This window comes from Populus euphratica, unplaced genomic scaffold (genome assembly GCF_000495115.2).
Source record: "Populus euphratica unplaced genomic scaffold, PopEup_1.0 scaffold20.1, whole genome shotgun sequence".
NCBI lineage: Eukaryota > Viridiplantae > Streptophyta > Magnoliopsida > Malpighiales > Salicaceae > Populus > Populus euphratica.
In genome coordinates, this window is record NW_011499854.1 from 1,566,426 (window position 1) to 1,594,088 (window position 27,663).

The window sequence follows — 27,663 nt, forward strand, 5'->3', positions numbered from 1 at the left end:
ACATGGTAATTGGGCTTTCATAACCAATCGAGTCCTTTGAAATGACTTAAGTGCTAGGTGGAGCTTGGTAAACCCCGAGCACCACCTAGCACTTGGATACACTATAACCAATTAATATACATTAAAGTCGTTCAAGTTTGAGGTGGCATTCAAGTTTGCCCCACGTAAGGGCATGGTAACCTAAATGTTAGGTGTTTTTGTGTGGATAGTATTATTACTAGGTGCTTCCTTTTTATAACTTGAAGCCTCACCAAAACTAGTACTAATTATTTTTTTAATATCAAATATATTTCAGTAAAAAAAATAACCTCACCTCCTTTTTAATATCCTTACAATTTTTTACATCAAGAATTGGGTTGTTATAACACTACTTTAATTTATACAGTGCTTTATATTTATGTAAATAATAACAAAGATAGTGAGCTCTTTTGATATATTAGGAATTTTTTTTAATGACACATATATATTTATAATTTTCTCAATTGACTCTCACTCAGCTAGTAGTGTTGGGTTCCAACTCCCGTTTCTTCGTAGTAATAATAATTGAAATATATATCTTCTACTTGTGGGCGCCACACTCTAAAATTCTGAACATTTAAATCACGCATTGAGAATTTAAAATGGTTTTTATTTAGAAATAATTTTTCTAACATTAATATATTAAAATAATTCAAAACGTAAAAAAAATAATTTTTTAAAAAATATTTAAATTTTAAACAAACAGCATTTTAGCTGCTTTGCCAAACATTTCTAAAGATATGGTACCCTAAAACTTCTATTTATTTTGTTACTAATTTTGTAAGAGAACCAAAGATAAAAGAAAAAGGAAATGAAAAGCTTTCTAAAATCTGAAGGGTATTAAACCCACAAGGAAAATTTATTAGCCTAAAATTGGGTCATTAGCCAGATTCGTGAGTTCAATTCAAACAAACAACACATCAGGATGGCTATATTTTCATCGGGGATTTTTTTTTAACCTGAGTTCATCGTTAAAAAAAACAAATAAATAAAAAAGTATGAAGTGTGTTTAATGCAGAAGGCCGGAATTAATGAAGCCTCAACTGTTCTTGTCGTCATTCCGGCAAGAGCATCAGCAAAACTAGCTAGCAGCAGTTTGTCTAACTAAAAACCCACCTAGCTAGCTATCTAGTTTTCATCATTTATTCAATCAAGCACCTGCACCCAACCAAGCAGGAATCGAATTGCTTCACAAGACAACAGGAAAACAGAACCATATGCATGGTCTAGTCAAAACAATCCATTAATATTTTTCCTTTTTTCTCGATATATTGTCAGCTTTTATTTCTTTAACCTTGCATAGCCATTGAGACCACGAGTAAAAACTACATGGAAAAGAAAAAAGAATAGAGAAATCTTAAAACTCGGTGGACTCTTGAGGGTTTTGGAGAGGTAGTTATATAAGAACAGATCTCTCTACCTTAGTCTTTCTGTTTTGGTTTTTTGAAAAAAAAAATTATTTCTTTTACACTTCCCAAGTATGTCTTCGCTCCATTGGAACTGAAAGCAATTAATAAGGTTTGGTGAAGGTTCAGGTCAAAGAGATGTTGATATGTCAAAGCTTTTCTTTACCTTTAAATCCGAGGTTTTATACATAGTTCATGTCACTTTTATCATCACCGCTCACTTTCTCTCCTTCTACAATTAAGCAGCTCAGCCATTCTTTTGATCTGTTGCTCTCAGCAGTATCTCCATTCCTTTTACCACTGAAATCCCTCTCCGGTCACTTTCCAAGTATAAAACCTCTTGTTCTTTTCAGGGTCAATTTGATCCAAAGTTTTCTTCATTGGTGCAATGAGATTATTAGTTGTTCTTGTTATGGCATCGTGCCTTACGATTTTTGCAAGTACTGGGTCTGATGCAGTGCCAAAATCAGCTTTTCTTTTTCCTGTTGATGATGCCAATAAGAGGAAAGCTTCATCACATGTGTCATCATCATCATCATCATCATCACTTGAAGCTGTCAACAAATTGATCTCTAACTCCATCAAGAACAAGAATCTTACTTTGGATCAATTGAGAGTCGTTCCTACAGGTCCAAATCCCTTACACAACAAGTAGAAATAGAGGGCGTGAAGATTCAGTCTTCCAAAGATTTTCAACTAATTACTCAATGCTTGATCAATTTGTTGCAGTGGAAATTCAGCACAGATTTTGTCTAGCAAATCCTTCATCGTTTTCTTCCTTCCTCCTCCTTCCTTTTTGTATTTTTTTTTTAGTTTGCTTACTTCAATCTCTGAAGCTCAGTTATGTAAATGGTGTCCTGCTTCTTGATCAATGTTATATCTGTGATCATACTTTGTCCAAAATCTCAGTCACAGCAAGAAATATGAAAGAGTAGTGGATAATTTCTTTGTTTTTTCTTTTTCTTTCTTTGATTAACTGCATGAGAATATCAATCATATATACAACATATATAAATGGTGTCATTCTCCTTCTTAATACACAATAATCCCACTCTCCACCAGTTGAAGTAATTACTAACTACAAAAAAATCAATTAATTAATCTTATTTACCATTTAATATTTGACCACAAGGAGTAGGTAATGGAATTTATTATGAATAACTGTTTGCATGGTTCTGGACTGGTTTGAAGTTGGAATCGGTGAAAGCAACCCTATCAGTTTCTGAAAGTATTCTGCCATTTTTGCGAGTATAAATTAGGTAAAGAATAAGATAAACGGGGGGCAATTTTTGGCAAATATATGGATGGGAAGTTGGCAAGAGAAGAGAAGATAAATATTTCTGAGGTGTGGTCCAAAGGAAAATAAGTTCTTCTGTTTCGATTCGTTGCCTTTATTTATTAGATATGTTTACTGATGAGGAAAAGAGCATTAAATTTGTGTCAGCATGAACTTAAATGCTACTTTTTTTTTCTATAATTATTTTCTTGTGGGGTGAAAGAATTTAATGGTGATTGATTACCTTGAGAAAGAAGTTCTTGAAAATCAAAGTCTATAAAGCAAGTGCTATATTGCTTTAAATTTATGGTCTTTTTATTTTATTTTATTTTTACATTTTAAAAATAAAAATTTCCAATGTCTGAAGAGAATACATTGATAAAAAAATTTTATTTGATTATATATACACACACATTAGGGTTGTTTTCCTTTGAAAAGTTCCTTCATCAAAGGAAAGGTGGGTTGATAATAACTTGCTCTAAATAGTTTTAAGGCGTGCATATTTGTTCATTACCTATAACTTAATCATTTCATATTCTTCTTCAACTTGTTTCATTGTTTTATATATATATATATATAAATTTAATTGTATATTTTATTTACTATAAATTAATTTTTTAATATTTTTATATCGTTTTAATATTTTAATGTTAAAAATAAATTTTAAAAATAAAAATTTCCAATGTCTGAAGAGAATACATTAATAAAAAAATTTTATTTGATTATATATACACACACATTAGGGTTGTTTTCCTTTGAAAAATTCCTTCATCAAAGGAAAGGTGGGTTGATAATAACTTGCAATAAAAAAATTTTATTTGATTATATATATATACACACACATTAGGGTTGTTTTTGAAAAATTCCTTCATCAAAGGAAAGGTGGGTTGATAATAACTTGCTCTAAATAGTTTTAAGGCGTGCATATTTGTTCATTACCTATAACTTAATCATTTCATATTCTTCTTCAACTTGTTTCATTGTTTTATATATATATATATATAAAACGAAATAAAATAAATTATTTAAAGAACAGTTAAATTGAGGATGATCATCCAACATGAATAAATTATTAAAAAAATTTCATTACATGAATTAATTATTTTTTTATCAATATAATTTATAAGGAGTAAATGATAATTAACTGAAGAAAATAGTTAAAAACCGCTTCGACATTGCTCTCATTTCTCCGGAATCGATTCACTAATCTTTGATGACACTCCAAGGATAATTTCAAACAATCATTGTCTCATATACAATCTCCGGCTTATCCCCGCAACAACATTACATCAAAATTAAATCTCTCTGTAGTTAAATCGTTTCTAGTACATTTATATTATTTTTTTATTGGTATTCTTTACCAGAAAAAGTTGATAATAACCCTCCATAGAACATCTCAATAACACCATTCATAAATCCGGCTGAAAAATTTCAGAGAAAAGCAACTGGCAAAGAGCTAGTTTTGTTGTATGCAGAAAAAGAAGAGGAGCAAGGCAAAACTCCAAAAGGAAGTGACAAACCCTGCGGCAGAGGGCAAAGTGCTCAGAGTAAATACAATGAAACAAGGCCTACCCTATCAAACAACAGTTCAAATTAAAAGCAAAGCCTAGCCATCAGCTAAATGCTAGGGAGCTGAGAAGCACTGCAGACCTAAACACTGTTCTGATTAATGAACACTGCACTTTGGAACAATAACATTCGAGCTTGCCAAGAGTTGGTTTTTTCACCACCTGTTATGACTTCTTCAGCTGTCTCTCACTATTATGAATTATCATATGGTGTAAATCTGCACTCTTGCTTGACGAGGGATCTAGACTTTCAATTGGATCGGATATTTCGTGTCTGAGTTTTTAAGGATCCAATTTGGCTTGATCAAACCCGATAAGGTCAAATGTCTTGTAAGAAAAACTTTGGAAGTTCTAATAAAAATAATCGACTCGATGAGCTAGCATTTCAGGCCCTGTTTTGGATCATTTCCAGGTCGGTTCTACAACTATGACTATTATAAATTCTATAACAGCCAATTCAAATATATCACTTCTTTCCCTCTACAACAAATGGTAAACGCAGGCATTCCACATCTGGGACTAATTTGAGCGCTATAATTTCAAATTTCAGCCCTGCACCATTAATTTTGTTTGTTATCTTTACAAAACATTGATAAAAAAGTAAGATGCCAGGCTCCACTGTGCCCAAAAGTACTCCTTATGGACTATCATGACCAAATTTCATCATCTGCCAACTTCCTAGCTTATCAGAAGCCTAAACAAGCACCTAATGTAGCTTGTATTCATGACTAGGTTCAAAGAAATAAAGCAGGATAACAGTAAAATATGATTCTATTGTAGTGATCTTGAAGAAGTTTACTCATGTTTGACAAATTCATGGCTCTTGTAAGAAAGTTTGTAACAGGTTGTTGAATCCTCCCAAAGAAGAGAAAAGACCTAGTGATTAAAAAAAAAAAAAAACCCTAATAAGTACCAGTAGGAATTATATTGGCAAAGTCTACCTGGCTGCATCTATTGTTCAATGCAGATAAAATCTTCCTAGTGCAGCTACAATGCTATATATGCTCCTTTTCTACTCGGACCTATATTTCAAGTTAAATTTTCATCAGAAATTACATTACAAAAGAGCTATATCTAATGATTCTATCTTTTCATTTCTCCAATTAAATCAACCTCAATTTTGTGGCCCGGGCAACGAAGGGGACTCGGTCCACAGAGGAGAAAGAAAAGCCTCAGATATGGTTATCCCATGAGAGGTTGCCATCTTTTTTACGACTTCTTTGCAAGAAGACTGGCCTCATAGGTGTTCCAACCATTTCAACTTTGCATGTTAACTGGGCAACAATTCTTGACATAGGAGGTCTCAGGTTTGCAAGAGGCTGAAGGCATAAGAAAGCTACGTGGATTACTTGCAAGACATCTTTCTCCACAATTCCATGTTCTAGCAATTTCGGATCTACCAGATCCATCACACTTGACCCCTCATATAATTTCCATGCCTGAGAAAATAAATATTATTGAAGTCAATAGAAAAAGGTCTGAATGAAAATATTAAAATTTTCAGAAGAGAAGGGATATTGTGGAAAGGTAATGGCATGTACATATTCAGGAAGGTACTGCATTTCTGATGGTAAACTAAGATCTGTGTTTTTCCTGCTGCTGATAATTTCAAGCACAAGCACTCCAAAGCTATATATGTCTGCTTTTTCGGACAATTCTCCTTTCATGGCATACTCAGGAGCTGTATAGCCTCTGAACAGGAGAGAGTGGAAAGTTAAGAAGAGAATATGTTGAAAGCCAATCAATGGCTCATAGGGTGCTTTCTTTCATTTGGACTCCTATATTTGTAGAATACTTACAAAGTTCCAGCGAATGCAGTGCTGAGATATGCTTGATCTTCAGGTAAGAACCTAGCCAGCCCAAAATCACTAATCCTAGGCTGGAACTTATCGTCAAGAAGAATGTTGCTTGCTTTGATATCTCTGTGAACAATTCTGAGGTGTGAATCCTCATGCAGATATTGCAGTCCTCGAGCAATGCCTAATATTATTTGGAATCTGGTGTTCCAGTCCAGGAATTTATCACTATTTCCTGCAGCAGAGGACAATGAAAGAACATTTTAAAGTTCACTGGAAGTTTTAAAAATTATCATCTTGTTTCATAATCAAATGTAAGACGAGACGGTACCGTGTACTATGAGGTCCAAGCTTCTATTCTTCATGTATTCATACACAAGTAACCTTTGTGGACCATCTGAGCAGCATCCTAGAAGTCGAACCAAGTTCTTCTGTTGGATGCTCGTAATCATCTTTACCTCCGAAAGAAATTCTGATTCTCCTTGCTGAGATTTGTCAAGAGACAATTTTTTTACCGCAACCAGCCTACCATCATGTAACTTCCCCTATGAAACAAGAGGATGAATCACAAAAGCTGCAAGTACCAGAACGTGAACTAAAGTCTTGCTTATGAAATTCAGACTCTGACACAGACTTGCCAGAAAAGACATTTTGGTTTACAAAATGTACCCGATAGACAGGCCCAAATCCACCTCTTCCGAGTAGATTACCAGGATGAAAATTCTTAGTTGCTTTCTTCAATGTCCGAAAGTCGAAATAGTTTATTGTTTGCAGATTGCCACTCCAGAAATCCTTGGTTTCTGTCATTAGATGCAAATTATGAAAAAATAGAACTTCGATTGACTTGGTAATAATAAACAGTAATCAGAAATTATATGACCTGTCAGACTTCTATTTTTTTTCAGGAATTTCTTCAATTTTTCTGTCTTGTTGAATTTCCAGAAGTACAATACAAGGATGAGCAGTATTATGAGCACAGTCATCCCGCCAATGACAAATAGTAAGGTTGAAGAATTCCCTGATGAGGGGCTCTGTCTATGTAGCGCGTTGGGTGCTGGAGTAGTCACTGCATTCGATAATGGATTAGAAGGCCTACTTCTATCTGAAAATTTATGGTCAAAACACATACTGAATACATGTCACAGGAATATTTATCAAGAACAAAAAGAATCCATTGAAATGACCACTTAACCCAGCTGTTCTAATCCATATTTTGTTGCCAAGAAATAAAAACAAGTCTTCCCTACATCCAAATGATGTCAATAGCAATTCATGTCTACTCTTCCAAACTTTTTAGGTCACTGCATTTCATTATTAGAAGGCAGGTAAGCTACCCTAAACTTCTGACGAGACACATCGCGCTCAACGCACCCTAATAAGACCTTACAGGCTTCCTTAGTTGCCTAAACGTGATCATAACACAGAAGACAAGAGAAATATAATTAGCGAAGAACTTACCTTCTACTGCTCGGCGTGCCATTCTTAACCGTCGAGAATTCAATGCAGAAAGAAAGAACAATAATTTTCTTGTTCTTTTTCCTTTTCTTTTGTTTAGTAAGCTCGAAAGTTCCAAAGGTAACATAAGAAGAATCGGAGGAAGGGAAAATGGGACAAAGGAAACTGTCTTGTGTAAAATGAAACTTTGGGGACAACGAGAAAGATCCAAATGTTAACATAGTGAACATTCCTCTCAACGTCTTTGTTACTGTTAGTGCAATGGCAGGCATATCTATGACTTTGGCAACTCAACCGACGGTTTACTTATTACTGTTATTATTATTTTCAGTTAAGGGTATATGTTAGCTTCTGCAAACCAAAATAAAATCCACCATCAATCAAATTTTAGAATCCATCAACTTGTATTCACAAGAAATTATATTCTGATAACATCCCCTGATAAGCAAATCTGGACGTGAAGATATTATACACGGTAATCTTCTAACGATAGTCCGCCCGAAATTCATATGTGCCTAGCATTACAACGTCGGTACGGATTACACTGCCAATGACAATAAGAGAATTCCCACGGCAGAGCACCGTTATGATGGACTATCTCGTAATAGAAAAGTCTTCAACGTACCATCAATTGATGAATCTCTCCACTAAAAAAGGGATAGGAAAAACGAGGAATGATCAGGAGGCAGCCAGACGCTGTTGCCTAATGGAACTCTAAAAGGAAACCAGCGTCAATCAATACATTTGATGCCAGAAAAGGAGGATAGTTGATCAACTGGCTGGTGAATAGCGAGAGCCCAGAGAGATTTCTGAAGGTAGGGGTTGAGATGGAACCCCTGGTCAGGAATGAAATTGAGGATTGCTTGAGTTTTTTAGATGCATTCTTAGAATACCATCAAATAAATAAAGAAGATCGGGAGAAACAATCGTTCATCATAGATGTAGAAACTCTCTGCTATCGGGTAATGTTGTTCGGATTGAAAAACACATAATTAATTTCATTATATTATTTTCTTAATTGTTAAGAGTTCAATTAATACGATAAAAATTGGTATAGTTTTTATATGAATGTTGGTTCGGGCTGAATTTTTGTTAGATAACTCTGAAAGCTTAATTATATAGAGGAAGTTGGTTTACCAATTGTTTTCATTTTCATGCTTAAATTCAAAATTTTATTAATTTTACTCGTTGTATTTTATTCTTTTTATTTAGATTAATTTCAATTTAACTAGAATTTTACTAATTACAATACTTTTTTTATTTTCACACGACCTCTTATAGTCTATCTTTTTAAAAAAGAGATAAGTGAAAAAAGAATTACCTTTAGAAATTTATCAAAGTTTTCTTTATAAATGTGTTCTCAATTTTGATGTAATTCCTTTCTTTGATGTTAATCTTTTGAAGAAGAGATTCATTAATTGGTTCTTAGAGTTGGAGGCTTATTTATATTTCAACAAGATTTCTTTTTATCAAAAAATAGAACTTATCGTGTACAAACTTACTTATAATACTAAAAAATAGTGGTTAGAAGTTTTAGAATATAAAAATTGCACGGATAAGCCTTTAATTTTATCATGAAAATTTTTTAGAAAATCATTAATTTTAGAGTTTGTACAAGGGGAAAAATCTATTTTTACAGTTCAAAGAATATCTAAAAACAACAAATCAATGACATAAAACGCTAACGTTGCTTTCCAATTGCAAGTCATAGGCCAGTAACTCGAGCTCATGTTTAAGACGTACAAGGATATGAAAAATGAGGTGAATTAAATAAAGCAACAAAATAATAAGGTTGATAGTTGAGGAAATATGGTCGTAGGGCCATACAGAATATCAGATTTGATTCTGAAAAGTTTATTAACAAAAACATAGATAAAAGTGAAGACGACTATGATCTTGCATCTATTAGCCCATCAAGTTTCGACCAAATAGAGTTAAGAGGAATATGAATTTCCATGGCATGGGGAATTATAAAGATGTGGGTGGGGACTTGGACTCCATTAACTAAAAATTACTGACTTCCATGATAAAATCAATCCCAAAGCTTATTTGGAATAAGAGAAAAAAATAGATTGAATTTTTTTATTGTTGTAGCTATTCTAAACAAAAGAATGTGAAATTGATCGTCATTAAGTTTATAAAGCATGCATTGATTTGGTAGGATTACATTATAATCAGTAGGAGAAGGAATGAGAAGCGACCCGTTCAAACTTAGAAAGAGATAAAAGTCTTAATGGAGAGATGATTTGTACCAAACCATTATTACAAAGATTTATATATGAAGCTATAAGGTTTAGATTAAGGTTATAAAGTCAGTAGATGATAATCATAAAGAGATGAAGATAGCAATTATTCAAACCATTGTTGTTGAGGATAGAGAAGCCACCATAACTAGATTTCTTAATGGGTTGTATCGGGACATTACCAATATTGTTTACAACACTATGTGGAGCTAGAGGACATCATTCACATGGCTACAAAAGTAGAAAGACAACTTATAAATGAACATGTTCAGCCAACTTTAATTCGGGTTCATTATCATCTTAGAAGTTGAATCTAAAAAGAAAAGGTACTCTTCAGCCAAGGTCTTTTGTTCTTTTCAAAATCAAACCACCAAAGTCTAAAGTTGATGTCCCTGCTGATGTCAAAAGTAAATTTGAAACTCAACCTAAATGTATTCATGATGTTAAATGTTTCAAGTGTTAGGAATATAAATATTATGCTCATGGATCATTTTTTCTTGTCAAGGTAGCTGATGAATAATACTTAATACCCATAAAAAAATCTTTTATTATGAGTTTAGGGACTTTCTGATACTTAAATAAATATCATCTAAGAGAAAGTGCAATCATTTTTTAGAGAAGTACACGAAGAATAAATATACCACAAGAAGTGAAAAGAATAAAGGACTTGTTAAAGAAATTCTCCAATTTCTTTTACATATCCCAACATGTTTATTTTTAAAAAAAAAAATTGTTAAAAAAATAGGTGAAATATATCTAATTCATTAGATTAATATTAGAGTCTAAGATTACTTAGAGTTTAAAAAGATCATAGGGTCAATGCTTAATTAAGCACGAAGATGGAGATTTGACAAACCGTCAAATCTAAGTATATTTAAGTTCAGTGTTTAGATAATATCATGCATAATATATTTAGTAGCTTGTCAAATATATATATATTAGCTGAATTTAAAATCACCTCATTATCACCCTATTTGGATAAGAAACATGCTAAGAATAAATATATCATAAAAAGTGAGAAAAAAAGAAGGGAGATTTTCTGATCTCTTTTCATATTCCATAATACTTATCATATTTTTTTAGAAAAGAGTTTAAAAGGTGAGTAAAATATCTATATTTTATTATAGTAAAATATCTTTGTCTTATTGAATAATTATAAAGCCTAAGATTCTTCAAAGTATTTTAAAAAAAATATTATAGACCTGAAAATAATAAGTCTGGTAGCTTGCAGACACATGCATGTCTATGGTTAGAGTTGTCCGGTGAGGCTTATGGGAATGCTCGGAAAACTGAGAAGTTTTAGCATCAAAAGGATCCCGAGTGTGGAAATTGTGTAGGCTGATGCATTGGCTAGGTTGCATCTACAATGTGTGCAGTACGCGCAAAGCCAGTGATTATGTCTATAAAAGGTACATTGCACACCATGCCTGCACACACTAGAATAATAATAAAAACATAGATATTCATATGGGAAAAGAGAATTGACTTGACCGTCGGAGGGGCTGATCCGAAATCAACCTTCGATTTGGCGGGGGAATCTGCAACACCAATATTCAATAAATCCACTCTTAGAACCGCAAATGCTGGTGTGAAGGTCAACATATTGATTGCTATGTCTGTAAGACTGTCCATATGAATTTACTGATATAACCTTTATTATTAAGAAATTAAATAATTGCATCAAACGATGTCCTTCAAGATCCCCAGATTCAATGATTATTTGTCAAGTTTTGATTGTCTTTGGCATTTTATGATTATTTTTCTTATGAATTTCAATGGATTGAAATTCATGGAATCTTTTTCGTGGGGTTGAGCTCTTTGTGTGACTTTTTGGGACATCAAGATTCAACCATCATCGTCATTCTGTACACCTTCTTGCCGACGCCCATCAACTGTTCACTCCGAACAGGCCTCGCCCTTACTTTGACCGCAATTGGACTGGCCTAGGTACGAAATAGCTGCTACATATTTCTTTTATTTCCTTTCCTCTTTCTTAAATTAGTATATAAGACAAATTTAATCTTATTTTTATGTAGGATTAATGGGCATCTTTCTCGTGGAATTTTACAGCATTATGCAGTGGCAATTCATTAAGCAGAATAACGTTGTTATTGCTGTACCATAGCATTATTTCTTATTAATATTCCTCTTCAAAATATTTGCTAAAAGCTTTTCTTTTTATAGTGTAGCGAGAGAGGTGTGCGTGTTTCATGTAAAATCTGCTTTAAAAAAAGGATATACATATTCTGCTACTAATTTGATTTAGAATTTAAAAATACGTTTTTGCTACCATTAATTTACGTACGGCAAGACATTTTATTGGTCGAGATTCAAGAAAAGAATATAAAGGGCATCACAATCTTTTTTTATTATTATTTTACAAAACGAGAATGATGCGTCGATGTTGAGAGTAATTACAAGCTCTATGTTTTGCTTCATGCCATTGAGCATTCCGGAGGCGGTCCTTGTGGGAATCGCTTGGCATCAGTGCAATAGTTATAAATCATGTAGTTCTTTTGCACCCATTTTATTCTTCCTTGGCCTGTGCTACCCAGCGACTGTGATAGCCAAGAGTTACTGGAGGAGCCAGAGGAGGAGCAAGAGGAGGAACCAGAGGCCCAAATGCATGCTTGAGCATTAAAGTTCCTGTAAGAAGCTGTAAACGGTGCTTGGCTCCAATCGGTTTTGATAAGACCTCCTCTTGTAGCCCAATCATCTGCATTCCAGAGGCTTGAGTATATCCACATTGGTTGGCTCTTTGGGTATGGGATGCCCTTTGATTCCATATTCTTGAACTCTCTAATTGGAGTCCCATCCACAGAGAAGCTGAAAAGTACAGGAAGATGTGTTAGCTAGGAAATATAAATCTATAATTTCACTGTACCAAGTAATAAAAACTCTCTTTTTTTCGCAAATGTTTTTGGGGACTCACACGATGCTAAGAGGATTCCAAAGAACGGAATAGGTGTGGAAGTCTTTGGTGGGGTCGAACCAAAGATAGAATTGCTGCTCTCTGTTTCCTTTTCCTTGAGTGAAGACGTTGGTGTGAAGAATATAAGGGTCTCCACTAAGGTTACCAAGGAACTCAAAATCTATTTCATCATGCGCTGATCCCAAAGAAGATAGCTGCACCATCCACAATAGTTAGTTTATCCTTCTCTCCAAGAAATCTTAGATTCGAACGTCTTCTTCATAACAACACACACACATGAAGAACGATTTTTTTTATTAAAAAAAACTCACATAGTAAGCGGTGACAGTTCCGGCAGAGTTTCCAGGCACCAACTTTAGTTGCATATCGATTTTCCCAAACAAGTATTGGTTCTTGGACTTGAACCCTGAACCAGAGGTTTTGTCAAGAGAGAGTGTAAGAAGTTGGCCATTTTGAAGGACTTTAGCACGGCCATCACCCCATGTAGTGTCAAATTGCTGGTTGAAGTTACCAGCAGCCATGGCAACTGCCATAAATAAAAAACTTACTATAGTAAAACAAGTAAACATAGGAGAGAAAGTCATGGTTTGTTGAAGGAAAAAGGGACAAGCTTAAGAAAGACAGGACAAGGTAATAGTTGAACGATTTTGCATGTAAATGTTAAGGCTATATATAGTGGAAAGAATTGCTAGAATTTAGAAGTGCATGTAGCGAGCTAGCTAGGCAAAAACAATGGATGCTTTAGAGTTGTTGGGAAATTATGCAGGCGTGCTACCAAAATTGACTTGGCTTCAGGTAGGGGACCTGACAGCTAATGGAAATGACGTCCCTCAGGTTAATATCTTGGGAACATAGATTTTTTTTTTTTTTTAAATCTACGCGGTAGTGATTTATCGGTGGCTGTAATAGTTTTTATTTTTATTTTTTAAAGTTACTTTTAAGTTATTTTATATTTAAAAAATATTAAACTAATATTTTAAAAAAGCTTGTTGTTTTTAATGGTTATGATATGTTAATATTAAAAAATTAAAGAAATGTAAAAAAAATATTATTTTAATGTATTTTTAATTAAAAAATTAAAAAATACTTTTTTAAAAAAATTTCACTGTATTACCTTGCAAACACCTAGTTTTTTCCTTAATTATAGACGACAGTGTCATGAAGTATCCTTAATTAATTATTCCTGTTAAAATGATCTTATTTTATCTTGTTAATTCTTTAAATTGTCTCGATTAGATTTAAATAAGTAAATCAAAACTTAGTTATATCAACATGATTTCACTAGATCAATATTTATTATGATTTAATTTAAGATTTTATTCAAATTAACCTTTAATTAAACAACTGTCTTTCGATGATAAGAGTTCAATCCCTGCTAGCTGTCTCATATAAATCTTTGTACTATCCGAGTAGTTAGAGGTCCTCAAGCTTTAATGCCATATATTTCAACCCTGAAAAGAGAAGGTCCCATGCCTTTACGTCCTTGTAAATAATAATTAAAAAAAAAAATTATATTATAGCAGGCGAAAGCTATAGCGAGTTCATACCTTTTCAAACTCGTAGCTGGAAACTTATGAAAACATTAACAAGGACGTAGCTAATAAGATAATTAATGAGCTGGCAAGATGATCCTTTAATTATATTTTATTTGATTACAGTGGATTAATCATGGTCAAGAACACTTCTCTCCCCGTATTATTTATTATATAGAAGGTGTTTGGTAGTCTAAATACTTTTATTTTTTAAAGTGTTTTTTTATTAAAAATATTTTTAAAACTAATATTAGGATGAACAAAACACGTGTAACTTGGGATGAAGTGGAAAGAATCAGAAATAATTCAAAATTCAAGAGTTCTTGGTGGATAAATGTCGTTCCTAAGTTCAATAATTGTCGCCAACGCCGGTCTAACACAGGTCAAACGCTGCTTTCGTGCAAGGCTGGTGTTTATCAACCAGGACAGGCCATGATGAAGGATGATACCTAATGCTGGAAAAACGCCCTTCTGGAAATTGACACTGAAAAATGTTCCATTCTTATCTGTTCAAACTCGAGCGATAAATTATAGAGGATCGAATGCAGCTTCCAGATGCTTGGAGCTACAAGAAACAAAAATCAAAGACACAAAAGTCTATAGCAAATTTGACTTCTTTCAAGCGTTGTAATGGCAATTATAATCGTCCGGACAATTGAGGCATTGACCTTTCTTCGAACACCAAACTTCAAACAGCTGTAGAGGCCTAAACAGTCTCTCGGAGGGAGTTTTCGAAACAGCTGTGTGTGGGCCTAACAGTGTTTTCGAGGGAGTTTTCCACTCTGTGTTTATCTTTCTTTCTTTCAGTTCGTGCGATTGCTTGAAGAATATTCTCATCACCAGATTTTATTTAATTTTGTGGTGATTAAAAAAGTTCTTGAAAGAATATCAATGATTTAAATTTTAGAGTAAAATATGTATCTCTTAGTCAAAATTCTCTTTATGCATTTCTTTTTTTTATTTGATGAAGACATGAATTTCTTTCTTTTATAAACAACATGGTTTTCTTGAATAAAAACTTAAAATAATAAAAATAAGAATTCATAAGAATTTAAAATGATTTAAATTTAAAAGACAATTTAAGGTCTTGAGACTGGAGTACAGGTCCTAAGAATCCCATAAATTGTAAGTTAGCCAGGCACATAGACTCGTCAAAACAAGGCCATAGAAATACCAAAATTGCTAACAACATGGCCCAATCTAACTGCATGCCATCTAACAATCATGACTCCACTTTATTATTTACCGTCGAATTATTTTTTTAATATAAAAAAACTATTCAATTATTAATAATATGTTTTCTAAAAAACAAAAAATATTAATCATGAATTCAACATGTAAGGTATACTGAATAATATATTTTTAAAATATTGTTATGATGTATATTAAATGCTATATATTTTTTTAAATATTGAAACTTGTTATATTAGATTGACTTGAATTAACCTATTAATTTATAAATTAAGTCATGATAATTTGATAATTCTATAAAAAATAAAAAATAAATCAAAATAAATTATAAAATTTAATTTTTAATTAAAAAAACCACCCCCACCGCTTAGCATATCCTCCTCCAGAAGCAGATGGAAATAGAATAGAAGATCAAGAAAAGGGGCCCTTAAAAATGCCTATAAAAATTGTAACATATAGGAAAAAAGGGGCTTTTTTCCTATGAAGTACCAAGCTTGGATTTATACTGGGACTTGCATTGGATAAGTGATGGACAAAAATAAAGTAAGAAAGAAGGACTTGGAATCCTTAAGTAGATAATTAACGGATCATGATAATAAAAAAAATGGTGTCATGAATTGACAGGTTTTTGTTTAATAATAAGCTCAATTATAGAAGCGAAGAAATGATAAAGCATCCTGTCGTTTCATTTAGATAAAGACATCTAATTTAAATTCTAAAGGAAAACAAATATATCCACGAAATTTAAGACAACAAATGCCATATTGGAGTGGGGTTGGGGGGGCTCTCAATCCCCGTCACTAGAATGATGTTCCATGGCTGCAGAATTCACTCTTTGAAGATTTTCTTTCCAGCTAAATCTTAGTGTATGACTATGTGAAAGACTTCATATTACATATGTTCTTTTCAAAGCTGTAGGTCTAGGTTGGTGACTGCTCTATAAAATAAGTCTTTTGTTGATACACGAACCATTTCATATTTAAATTAGTAAATAAAGAAATTGAGTGCATGTAGAGAATGTGTATTGAAGAGATTGTTTTAGTTTGTAGTTCTAGTCCTCAGGACTTGGAACTTCTTACCCACACGGTGACTAGGTCCTTGAATTTCCTTAAGAAAAAGAATTGATTATGGTGTTGGTTATATTATTGGAGGCGAAATTGATGAGTGACTATGCGAGAAAATACCCATTGACAAAAAAAAATGATGCTTGATCTGTGTAGAAAAATATCATGTGCATGAAGAGTTTAAATGCATGATTCTTGAGGGAAAAACAACATAGAAGTGTATGCCAGGATATCATTGGACAACCCAAGAAGAGTCAAGGCTCAAGTTTCTAACTTTCTGATCGATTAGCAAGCCCAAAAACCAACAAGTAAGCCGCTTGCAATCTTTAAACGGCATGTGAAGCCAATTCTAGCCTTCAACAATGACGTTCTGAGATATCATATTTTATTGAAATCTTTCCAATGATATTGGAATGTTGTCACCGGCGTTCAGCCTCATCATTCCATTTTTCTTTCTGTTTCATTCCATTTTTCTTTCTGTTTCATTCCATTTTTCTTTCTGTTTCATTCCATTTTTCTTTCTGTTTCATTCCATTTTTCTTTCTGTTTCATTCCATTTTTCTTTCTGTTTCATTCCATTTTTCTTTCTGTTTCATTCCATTTTTCTTTCTGTTTCATTCCATTTTTCTTTCTGTTTCATTCCATTTTTCTTTCTGTTTCATTCCATTTTTCTTTCTGTTTCATTCCATTTTTCTTTCTGTTTCATTCCATTTTTCTTTCTGTTTCATTCCATTTTTCTTTCTGTTTCATTCCATTTTTCTTTCTGTTTCATTCCATTTTTCTTTCTGTTTCATTCCATTTTTCTTTCTGTTTCATTCCATTTTTCTTTCTGTTTCATTCCATTTTTCTTTCTGTTTCATTCCATTTTTCTTTCTGTTTCATTCCATTTTTCTTTCTGTTTCATTCCATTTTTCTTTCTGTTTCATTCCATTTTTCTTTCTGTTTCATTCCATTTTTCTTTCTGTTTCATTCCATTTTTCTTTCTGTTTCATTCCATTTTTCTTTCTGTTTCATTCCATTTTTCTTTCTGTTCTTTCTTTCCCTTTGTTTTTATATGCGAGTTCATTCTCTCCTTCTTTGTTCCTAGGTATTGGATTTCGTTGTTTCTGTTGCTAGCCATCAGATTTGCATGAAAATTTTACATGAGTTGACTTGGAATATATAAGAATGTTTTTGTTTTTGCTTATGTTTTTATAGTTGTTGTGAAGTGCAATTCTCCACAGCAGACAAAACACACGAGCAAAAGCAGCAAAAGCATGAATCTATTGTTTTTGCTCGTGTTTTTTTACTGTGAAGGTTATACCTCATAACAAATATGCAAATATATAAGCAAAAACAAACACACCCTAAGTGATGGCATTTGCTACTGCTTTCCTGTGGAAGAAGCGACGCTTTACAGCCGGATCATTCAAAGCAATATATTAAAAAATCAATCAAAATACTTTTATAAAAAATAATTGATGGCTGCATTTTTATTTTTTAAAGTAGAGGTCCTTGTGGTTCAATGACAATCACATTAAACCTTGTATTTTCAATAAATAAATAAATTGGATCCTTGGGATTTTGAATCTGGGACAAAGTTAGTCATTCCTACAATTTTGTTAAAAAAAAAAGAAAAAATCCCTTGATCAAAATCATTAGCTTAAAGTGGACACCTGGAACATGCTGATGCATTATGTGTTTAAGGCTAATTTTGTTTATTTCAAAGTTTAAATTGACTCCGATGGAAGATAAGGAACATTAGTCATCCTATTTTTATTGTTCTGGCTGTGTGTGGGATGTTGTGAATTGTTAATGCACCTGCATGAAGAATTATTTAGTCGCTGCTGTTTGAAGAACTTCAGACGGGCCCTATTGCTGGTTTTAAAATGCAGAATCGCTTTCCCCTCCCCCCTGACTATTTTTGTTTTATTCTTCAACCCATGATCTTTACTTGTAAGGTCTGTGAGACAAGATCTATCAAGACAGTTTGTCGTGAATCAGACGAAAAAGTTGTCGTGGTGGCGCGGTGTGGTGGTTGCAATAACCTGCACCTGATTGCAGACCATCTTAGATGTTTTGGACAACCTGGAAGCGTTAAGGAGGAAATCCTGGCTGCTCGTGAGGAGGAGGTGAATTTAGTGGCAATAAGAGTGGAGTGGAAGTTGGCTTTAGGCACCTTTTCCCTTTTGAGTTGAACACTAATCAAAGACTTTATTACAAAACTTAGATCCCAAGTCTCAAAATCTCTTGTTAGAAACAATTATTCTTTTAACATTTTAGAATCTTAATTTCATTCAATGAGATCTCAGACTCAATTCTTTTATACTCATCACAATGTAATATAATGTAGTGTACAGAACCATACGTTTTAAGGTTTAAAATTTATAATATATATATTTAAAGGTTATTGAACGCTTGATTATTTTCTCAGTTGTCAACAGAAAAGTATCATCTCTTAATAGAAAGATAGGGAAAAAAAAAAAAAAAAAGGAAACAGATGCACTGATAAGGACAATAATGTACCTCCCAACTTCAACTTTCCCTGGAAGTCATCTCATTTTTCTGCTTAGAATAGCCACAGCAAATTAAGCTTTAGATAGAATCAGATCGCACGTAGTTCATCTTCGAATCAGAAGAAAGAAGAAGAACAATGACTTCCTCTTTTCCAAGCTGTTCACGAGTGTCCTTAAACAAACCAAAGCACAAGAAATCATCATCTGTTGAATCGCAACAATGACCAGCAAAACTCCTCGGTACTTGAAATTTGAAGAAAGTGATAGATTCCAATTCCTCAGCAGAAATGATTTCCTGCAACGAAGATCTACTCATCCAAATTCTCATAAGATTACCGGCAAAACTTAAGATTACCGGCAAAACTCCTATCAGACTCAAATATATATCCAAACACTGGCTTTCTATCATCTCCAGTCATCAATTCTCTAGCCTCTACGCGCTCCAAAATCCAAGCAAAAAAAAAATTCAGGCGTAATCTTGCGGAAATCACTTGAAGAATTCCAATCCCTCTCTTTTGAAAATCCCAATAATTCCAGATCCCTTCCTCCCTTCACTTCTCTTGATTGAGTTCACAAAGGGCCCTGCTGGCGTCGAGATTTTGCAGTCTAGCAACGGGTTGCTTCTCTGTTCAAGGTCATCTAAAATGGGCACAACTTGTTGGCACTATATCTATTACCGTTTAGGATTGGATTGTGCTTTCCATGGCTACGTGCTACGTTTTGGTTTGAAGTTTGCAGGGGCAAGGATGCTGCTCTCGGCTTAAATTGCCCTGCAAAACAAGTCTGAAGACAACATAAATCCATTAGACATAAATCCATTAAAAAATTTAATGAAAAAAAGAAGATATATTACTGTTAAACATATATCCAATAAACATATTTTGTGATTTCTTTGGATTATATGATGTCTGAAAACAACATCGTGAATCCATTAATTTAGCGTTGAAAATGGAATTGAAATCTTTAAATTGATCACCAATAATGGAACTCTTAAAATATATAATGATTCCATAATTATTGTTCAATAGTTAAAAAAAAAAAACTATTGAATAATTAGAGAGAGCACAAAAATTACACACACGTATACAAATATACATATTAGCGGGGTGATATTGGGTTCTAATATGCTTTCTATTATAATAATTAGGAAGAGAAGCTTGGGCGGGATGATGTACAAGATTGCACGTATTTTATATGCCCGGTTTGGTTCACATGTAATTTTCTTTTATTTACAAGATTACAAACGAACTAAAGACGACTTATGTTGGATACTTCTAGTAATTAATTAACAATTAGTAGTGGAAATCGTTGTTGCTCTTCTCCTCGTAAATTATTATTGTAATAATATTTATTTTTTTAGTGTTACATTTTTTAAAAAATAGATTTTATATTTTATTTTGATTTATTTTTTATAAAATTATTTTAATTTCACAATACAAATCACAGTTTTTATAAATTAATCTAATTAACTTGAATTTTTTTTTTAATTTCATCTTTCACTATTTAAGTTGATTGTGAATTAAATTTTATAATTTATTTTAATTTTTTTTCTATAAGGTTATCTTAATCTCATGAATTAAGTCAAAGGTTTGACGGATTCAATTGAATTGACTCAAGTCTTTTTTGTTTTTTTTTTAAATATTTTTTAATTTCATCTTTTAGTTTTTGATTAATTAGGAATTGAGTTTCATAACAAGTTAATTGAAGTTGACTCAGGTTTTTTTATCTCTTTTTTTCTAGTTGATTTTTTAAAAAATTATTTTTAATATTAGGTTGATTGATAATTGAGTTTTAATATGTCTTTTATTTTTATTTTTTTCTATGAGTTTATTACAATCCTGTGGTTTATGTCATAAATTTTATATACCAACTTGAGTTAATCTAAATCAATTAAATATAATTTTATCTCAATATTATTTTTTTAAAATATCATCTTGAAATCTTTTCAGTCAAATTATTTTTTTATTATCTAAATTACCTTCAAACTTACTACATCAATGGTATTGTATTAAATCAATTTTTATATAATTATTTTTTAATATATATTATATATATATTAATAACAACTAAATATTTTTTTAAAAAAATAATACCATCCTAGGGAAAACTACCCTTAACTAAATTGCGATGGTTATCCTATTTGACTCAATATGATGGTTGATTTTCTTGCCTTTTCTTTCAATATCCTTCAGGTACCCTTTTCAAATCAAAACTACCTTATAAAAATATCGGATTTTCAAATCAAAATGACGTTAAGTGGCATCAATTACTAAAGACTATTTTTCTGACAATCTAATCACAAATGGCATGAGTAATTAGAGTAGTTTCTTGATATCTACCAGCAAATCATGAATTTAATTCTTAACTAATGTCAAAAATTAAATTTGTTACTTTCTAAAACAATTATTATTATTTTAACTTTATTGTGCTGATTAGATTGATCTATTTTCATATTAATGGATTAGATATTATAAAGGTGTTCGTACACATAATAAATATTATTTTTTAAAATATTTTTTATTTAAAAATATATTATAATAATTTTTTAATTTTTCAAATAATTATTATTATAATTACTGTCTAGTATTACAATTTATTCATACGGTTAGCAAGTTTTTAACATATTTATTTTTATGGTAGATATTATATTTTAAAATATTTTTTAAATTATTTTTTATTTAAAAATATATTAGATGTTTTTTTAAGTTTTGTCTATTGTTTTAATATACTCATATTAAAAATAAAAAAATATTTAAAATAGATTTAAAAAAAAAATTAAAAATATTATACACCACGCTGATAAACACATGCATGAATTACCTTGTAGTGGTAGAATTGCCGACCGAACACACGGAGAGGGGGCCACTTTAGAAATTCTAAAAACCGCACGCATTTATGTATGTTCTATGCAAGAAACTCAAAGATATTTGGCTTCCTTAATCACAAAGATACATCAAACCACATATAATATGAGATCGAACTCTTTGCAGTGAGTCTAATTTTATTCCACGAAGAGAGAGGGAAAAGGGACAAACAAAGAAAGGAGGGGAGGTTGAAATTCTTAAGACAGAAACATCTCATCCAAGCTAAAAGTATCCAAAGAAAGAGGAAAAAGAAAAAGAAAGGTGAAAACAAGATTCTTCTCCGTCTGACAGATTCCAGATTTCTAGGCGTAAGTTTCTATGTTTCATGAATTCTTTTTATTTTTTCATTTTCATTGGTTTTCTCTCATTCCCAATTCGTCCCCTCAGGTTTTTTGCCCTTTCTCTCTTTGAATCTAATAAAATAAAGATTTCTTCTTCTTCTTGAATTAGATTCAGATTGAGAGCACCCCAATTCTTTATTTTTCAAGAAAAAAAGCCCCCCCAATTTCTTTATTTAATATGATTTAGCAAGCAACCCCTTTTGTTGAATTCTCTCTCCCATTTTTATTTATTTCTTGTAAAAATGTTCTCTTTTTAATTCTCTGAAAAGAAGAGAGCAAGAAAAGGAATCTTTTCAGATTTGGTCTAATTACTATATGCTTTTTTAGCATGGCATTGAAGTTTTTATTTGAATTTTAATCGGTGTTTATGATTTAGATTTCTATTTATTCAAACAAGTTCATTTCTTTTTCATTGAATTCCAATTCTGTTTTTTTCTTTTTTTTAAATAAAAAATAAACTCAGGGACTTTTTAGTTTGTCAATTCATTTCAGACAATACTTCACTTTGATTTATGATAGTTTAAAGAAAACATAGTTTTTAGTTTCCCATTTATGTTAAATCACAATTTTTCTTTTACCACCCTATTTTAATTGTTGTCTGTTCTTATGCAGGTTTTTTTGTCTCTCTCTCTCTCCCCCTCAACGTTGCAATAGCAAAACATAGTAAAGAGAGGAGAGTGGGAGAATGGAGTATGTGAGCAGCAGTTCGATTTGGGATGGAGTGTATTACCACCCACATCTGTTTGGAGGACTAATGCTAACAGCTGCTTTGCTTGGATTATCAACTAGCTATTTTGGTGGACTTGGGTACTCTTATTTGCCTTATATGTGGTCTGATCTGGGAGTTTTTTATAAAAAGAAGAGCGAGAAGAAGCGAATTCGGGTTTACATGGATGGTTGTTTTGATCTTATGCATTATGGACATGCCAATGCTTTGAGGCAAGCCAAGGCTTTAGGAGATGAATTGGTGGTTGGTGTTGTTAGTGATGAGGAGATTGTTGCCAACAAGGGCCCTCCTGTTTTATCTATGGAAGAGAGGTATTTTAATGCAGTGCTCCTTTCTTTTTTTTAAAAAAAAAAATTCCTCTTTTTTTTTGGTTTTGAAATGGCTAGACGTTGTTAATTACCATGCATTTTATTTAATTATGTGGAATTAATTTGCAAAACCTTGCTGATCAAGAAATGGAACTGGTCAAATTGTACGAGTTAGATTGCATTTGTGCTATGTACTTCTTGAGGGCCACAGACCAGTTCATTCAAAAATCTCTTTTGTGTCTATTTAATTATAATTGCAATGGACAATAAAACATGAATAAGATGAAATATCCGTAGTTAGGCTAACTTTTAATGGCAATACATTAACTGGACTGTATATGTTCCACGTGATCATTCTTCCCAGGCTGGCCCTTGTCAGTGGATTGAAGTGGGTGGATGAAGTCATAGCCAATGCTCCTTATGCCATTACAGAGAAATTCATGAACAGTCTCTTCAATGAGCATAAAATTGATTATATCATACATGGCGATGATCCTTGCTTGCTTCCTGATGGAACTGATGCCTATGCCTTGGCCAAGAAAGCTGGGCGTTATAAGCAGATCAAACGAACAGAAGGTGTCTCCAGCACAGATATCGTAGGTACTATTACTTCTCTTGAACAATCTCTGCAGTTATTGGAAGAAAATTAAATGTTGACTAGTTTGAAAAAGAAAAAGAAAAAGATAATACAATTGCAACAATATGTTTGGGGCTATCTATGAATAAGCTCCATTTTAATTTGAGTTGAGGGCATCTCATCAGTTCAAGTGTTTGATATATATATCCCACTCTCCCCTTCGTATCATTATGATCATGTCAATTGTACTGGAGACTTGAACTCATTTCATCATCATTTTCACCAACAAAGATAACTTTCTTGTTTTATTTTTGCTTCTAATTGCTGCTCTACTTATTTGAATGTAGAGAGAATACTTTCTTCTTTGAAGGATGCAGAAGCTTGTGAAAATCATGATAATACATCATCTTTGCCTGGTGATGATCATAAAGGAAGTCAATCCAACAGTTCCTGTATATCTCAATTTTTACCAACATCCTGGAGAATTGTACAATTTTCAAATGGCAAGGTATCACTTGTTTGTTTTTCTGAATTATATTGTCAAGGCAGTAAAGCATGAATTTGTGACCACAAACTGGAAATAATTATATGTGGTGTATTTGATCTTCCTATCCAAATTTACTTATGGTATATGTTTCATACCTGCATTTCTTGTTTGGAACTGAAAGGGAAATTAAGGTGTTAATCAGATATCTTGTGCATGATTTAAGGGCATAAAATAAATTTTTTCTTGCTTTCATGAGTGTATGTGGATCTTATTTCCATAAGTAACATTGTTGTATGTAATATTAGGGACCTGGACCAAATGCTCGTGTTGTCTACATTGATGGAGCGTTTGATCTCTTCCATGCAGGACATGTAGAGGTATTATCAATTATCTGCAATTTACGGTCAACCTTTTTTGCAATGATTCTTGCAGTTTCAAATTCACAAGGAAAATGTTGTGATTGTATCTCCTTGTTGCCATGCCAAAACTCCAATATACTTAATAATTTTCTAGACTGGTTCTATTATACATTGGCTTAATGCATTTTAACATGGCACTATCAGAGTTGATCCAATCAGGTCTGAATCCAGCAGAATGGTTTGTCAAAAGCTTTCAACAAATTTAATGTCACCATCATGGCTGTTGGGTGATGAAGCTCTATCAGATTCATTACTTTTTTTTGGCATGTGATTGGCTAGCTTGTATCTCTCAAGACTCTAAAGATTGATTCCCTTGGTGGTTATCCAAGTGGATGCGTGATGCACACATTAATAGTATATGTCATTTACAAAATGTGGCTGTTTCCTTTATTGCTAAAGGTCAACCATCTATGAAAATTTGTTGAGAAATTTTTTTCTCAGATTCTCAGGAGTGCTAGGCAGCTTGGAGATTTTCTGCTGGTTGGGGTCCACACTGACCAGATTGTAAGGTATATCGACTTGCTGCTTGATTTTACTTGTATACACTGTTCTTACCACACTTGATATTGGCAATGGTTTGCACCATGGATGTTTGATTGCTCTGCATAAGACTGTATCTGCACTTCTGCTGTGTCAATATAGCAAAATACAATGTAACTTAATGTTGTTTTGTGCAGTGAACACAGAGGGAAAGGTCACCCAATTATGCATCTCCATGAACGTAGTCTTAGCGTTCTGGCTTGCAGCTATGTTGATGAAGTTATCATTGGTGCGCCTTGGGAAGTTACCAGAGACATGGTGTGTTAATTGTTTCTATTTACTTCCTCTAGAGTGTTCTAAGTATTAGAGCCACTAGGATGTGCATACTCTTTGGCTAAAGCATGCAACTGACCTTAGTTTTGGCACAAATAATGGTTTATTGTTAATGCATCACTTGCACATGCACATGCACACAGAGATGGTGCTGATGCATGCCAGATGCAGAAAATTGATTTAGTGTTGGAATTTTGAACCTCTAGGGATTTGATTCTTGGTTATAAGGACATGATTTTACTGTGTAATTGCTTTATTAGTTGAAAGATTCAGGTTGATACTTCTACAGATAACTATTGAATATATGCTTGCTTTTAGTAAGTTTGTAAATTTAGAACCTAAATAACTCGTGTGCTGAGCTCATGAACACAAGTGGTATATTTTTGGAATCATGAAAATCAGCTTCAAATTAACTAAGGTAAATGGCATGATTTCGATTGTGGATTTTGAACTCTATCCATAGGAAGTGCTCCTAAGGAATAGCATAAACCAAATTGCTGTATTCAGCCAAAATTTGCTCCTTCCTTCTCTAGAGTAGTTTCAATTCATTGATCAAACAACTTCCACCTTAGGTTTCAAATCTCCTCCACCTTGCCGGATTTCTGTTAATAGCAGATGCATTTTTGAATCGTGTATCAAGATATGAAGCATGACTGACTAACAGTAATTTGGATGATCATTGTTGTATGATATCTAGTTCCAAAAAAATCATAAGGTCTTTCTTTATTTGCTTGATCAGGTCACAACTTTTAACATCTCCTTGGTTGTGCATGGGACAGTAGCAGAGAGCAACTCCTTGTTGGCTGTAAGCTAAATTCTTTGATTTCTCAGATGGACTCACTCATCTTTTCTCACTTTTCACGCAACTTAGTGTGCGCGTTGAGGGACTGGGAAATTGAAGAAAATATTTTTCTTTATGCAGGGTGAACCTGATCCATATGCAGTTCCAAAGAGCATGGGAATTTTCTGGATGCTTGACAGCCCTAAAAATACAACGACCACTTCAGTGGCCCAAAGGATAGTTGCCAATCACGAGGCTTACTTGGTATTCCTTGGTTTCTTATCATTGCTGTCCTTGAATGAGTTCAACGTGATTCTGTTTTTCGTTCTGGATTCACTTACCATTCATGCATTTTTGGACTGTCAACTGTCAACTAATCTTCGCACCCCCACGCATTTTTAAGAAATGGTCAGAGAAAAATTAATCAAACGTCATTGGATCCTTGCTAAATTCACTCGGCGTAACTCACCAGTTTGACTCGTAATGTGAGCGATAGGATGGGCCTGTCTAGTGCGACCCACCCATCCAATGGCTCACATCATTCAGCGGGTCAAACTGTTGAGATACAATCAGTTGCAAGGGATTTTCAAGTTTCGTTCAACCGTGAATGAGTTATCATTCGATTTCTTTGTTCTTTCCATCTGCTATTTGAGTTTTAGATCCAATGTCCTTGATTGTTTTCCTCAAGCATTCTACCTTTTAGGATGTTTTGTTGATAATTAACTGCTCCTCAATAAAGCTATGGAAGAGTTCTAACCTTTCTTATACCTCTCAAATAGTTCTTTTTAACAATTTTATGATAGTATCATTGTAACCACAGCTCGCTGCATCATTCTGTGATGTTTTGCTTGCAATTAATCGTCATCTTGAATGCAGAAACGCAATGCCAAGAAGACAGAAAGTGAGAAGAAGTACTACGCAGAGAAAGTACATGTGTCAGGAGACTAAGCAGAGGGATAGTTCCACCGTAGCTGGTTTCGTACAGTTATTTATGCAGTGCACCTCAACCATCATAGAGACGTCCAATCGTTTAATATACATGACAGTCCCATCATTTTTGTTTTGGAAGTTGGGAACACAATTGGGAACACAATTAGATCGACGTAAAAGACCCTCCGGAGAGGCCTTGGACGGGTCATTATATTTTATTCGTCACTTGTTGTAACTTACTTTCAGAATAGAACCGAACCCCCAATAATGTCACTGTTTAAACAGTTAATCACGTCAGGCCTTCCCATCTTTCAAGTTTTAAGCAAATTCATTTTGAAGTTTGAGCTCTTCTGGTTCAGTCGATTACTCGCAGAATCAAAATGGGGGAGGAACTGTTTAAGTGAATTGGATTTGCTTAAAGAGTCGATGCTTTACTCTGG

At 33.1% G+C, this 27,663-nt stretch overlaps 3 protein-coding genes across 3 annotated transcripts; 1 reads left to right on the plus strand and 2 right to left on the minus strand.

The window, feature by feature from the left end:
- Positions 1 to 5,440: 5,440 nt before the first annotated feature.
- LOC105122771 (probable LRR receptor-like serine/threonine-protein kinase At1g56140) lies at positions 5,441 to 7,544 on the minus strand. The gene is made up of 7 exons (XM_011022059.1): positions 7,523 to 7,544; positions 6,945 to 7,166; positions 6,734 to 6,864; positions 6,396 to 6,609; positions 6,068 to 6,299; positions 5,810 to 5,960; positions 5,441 to 5,707 (listed from the first exon to the last, which is right to left on the minus strand). The coding sequence occupies exons 1-7, from the start codon at positions 7,542 to 7,544 to the stop codon at positions 5,441 to 5,443; spliced, it is 1,239 nt and encodes a 412-aa protein (XP_011020361.1).
- A 4,529-nt stretch (positions 7,545 to 12,073) lies between these two features.
- LOC105122585 (probable xyloglucan endotransglucosylase/hydrolase protein 23) lies at positions 12,074 to 13,404 on the minus strand. The gene is made up of 3 exons (XM_011021796.1): positions 13,006 to 13,404; positions 12,695 to 12,888; positions 12,074 to 12,588 (listed from the first exon to the last, which is right to left on the minus strand). Exons 1-3 carry the CDS (start codon positions 13,276 to 13,278, stop codon positions 12,198 to 12,200), a joined length of 858 nt encoding a protein of 285 aa, XP_011020098.1. The 5' UTR covers positions 13,279 to 13,404; the 3' UTR covers positions 12,074 to 12,197.
- An 8,476-nt stretch (positions 13,405 to 21,880) lies between these two features.
- LOC105122586 (ethanolamine-phosphate cytidylyltransferase-like) lies at positions 21,881 to 27,561 on the plus strand. The gene is made up of 10 exons (XM_011021797.1): positions 21,881 to 22,148; positions 22,794 to 23,219; positions 23,581 to 23,816; positions 24,141 to 24,301; positions 24,586 to 24,657; positions 25,141 to 25,208; positions 25,377 to 25,497; positions 26,252 to 26,317; positions 26,435 to 26,557; positions 27,170 to 27,561. The coding sequence occupies exons 2-10, from the start codon at positions 22,867 to 22,869 to the stop codon at positions 27,239 to 27,241; spliced, it is 1,272 nt and encodes a 423-aa protein (XP_011020099.1). The 5' UTR covers positions 21,881 to 22,148; positions 22,794 to 22,866; the 3' UTR covers positions 27,242 to 27,561.
- The last annotated feature ends 102 nt before the right edge of the window (positions 27,562 to 27,663 follow it).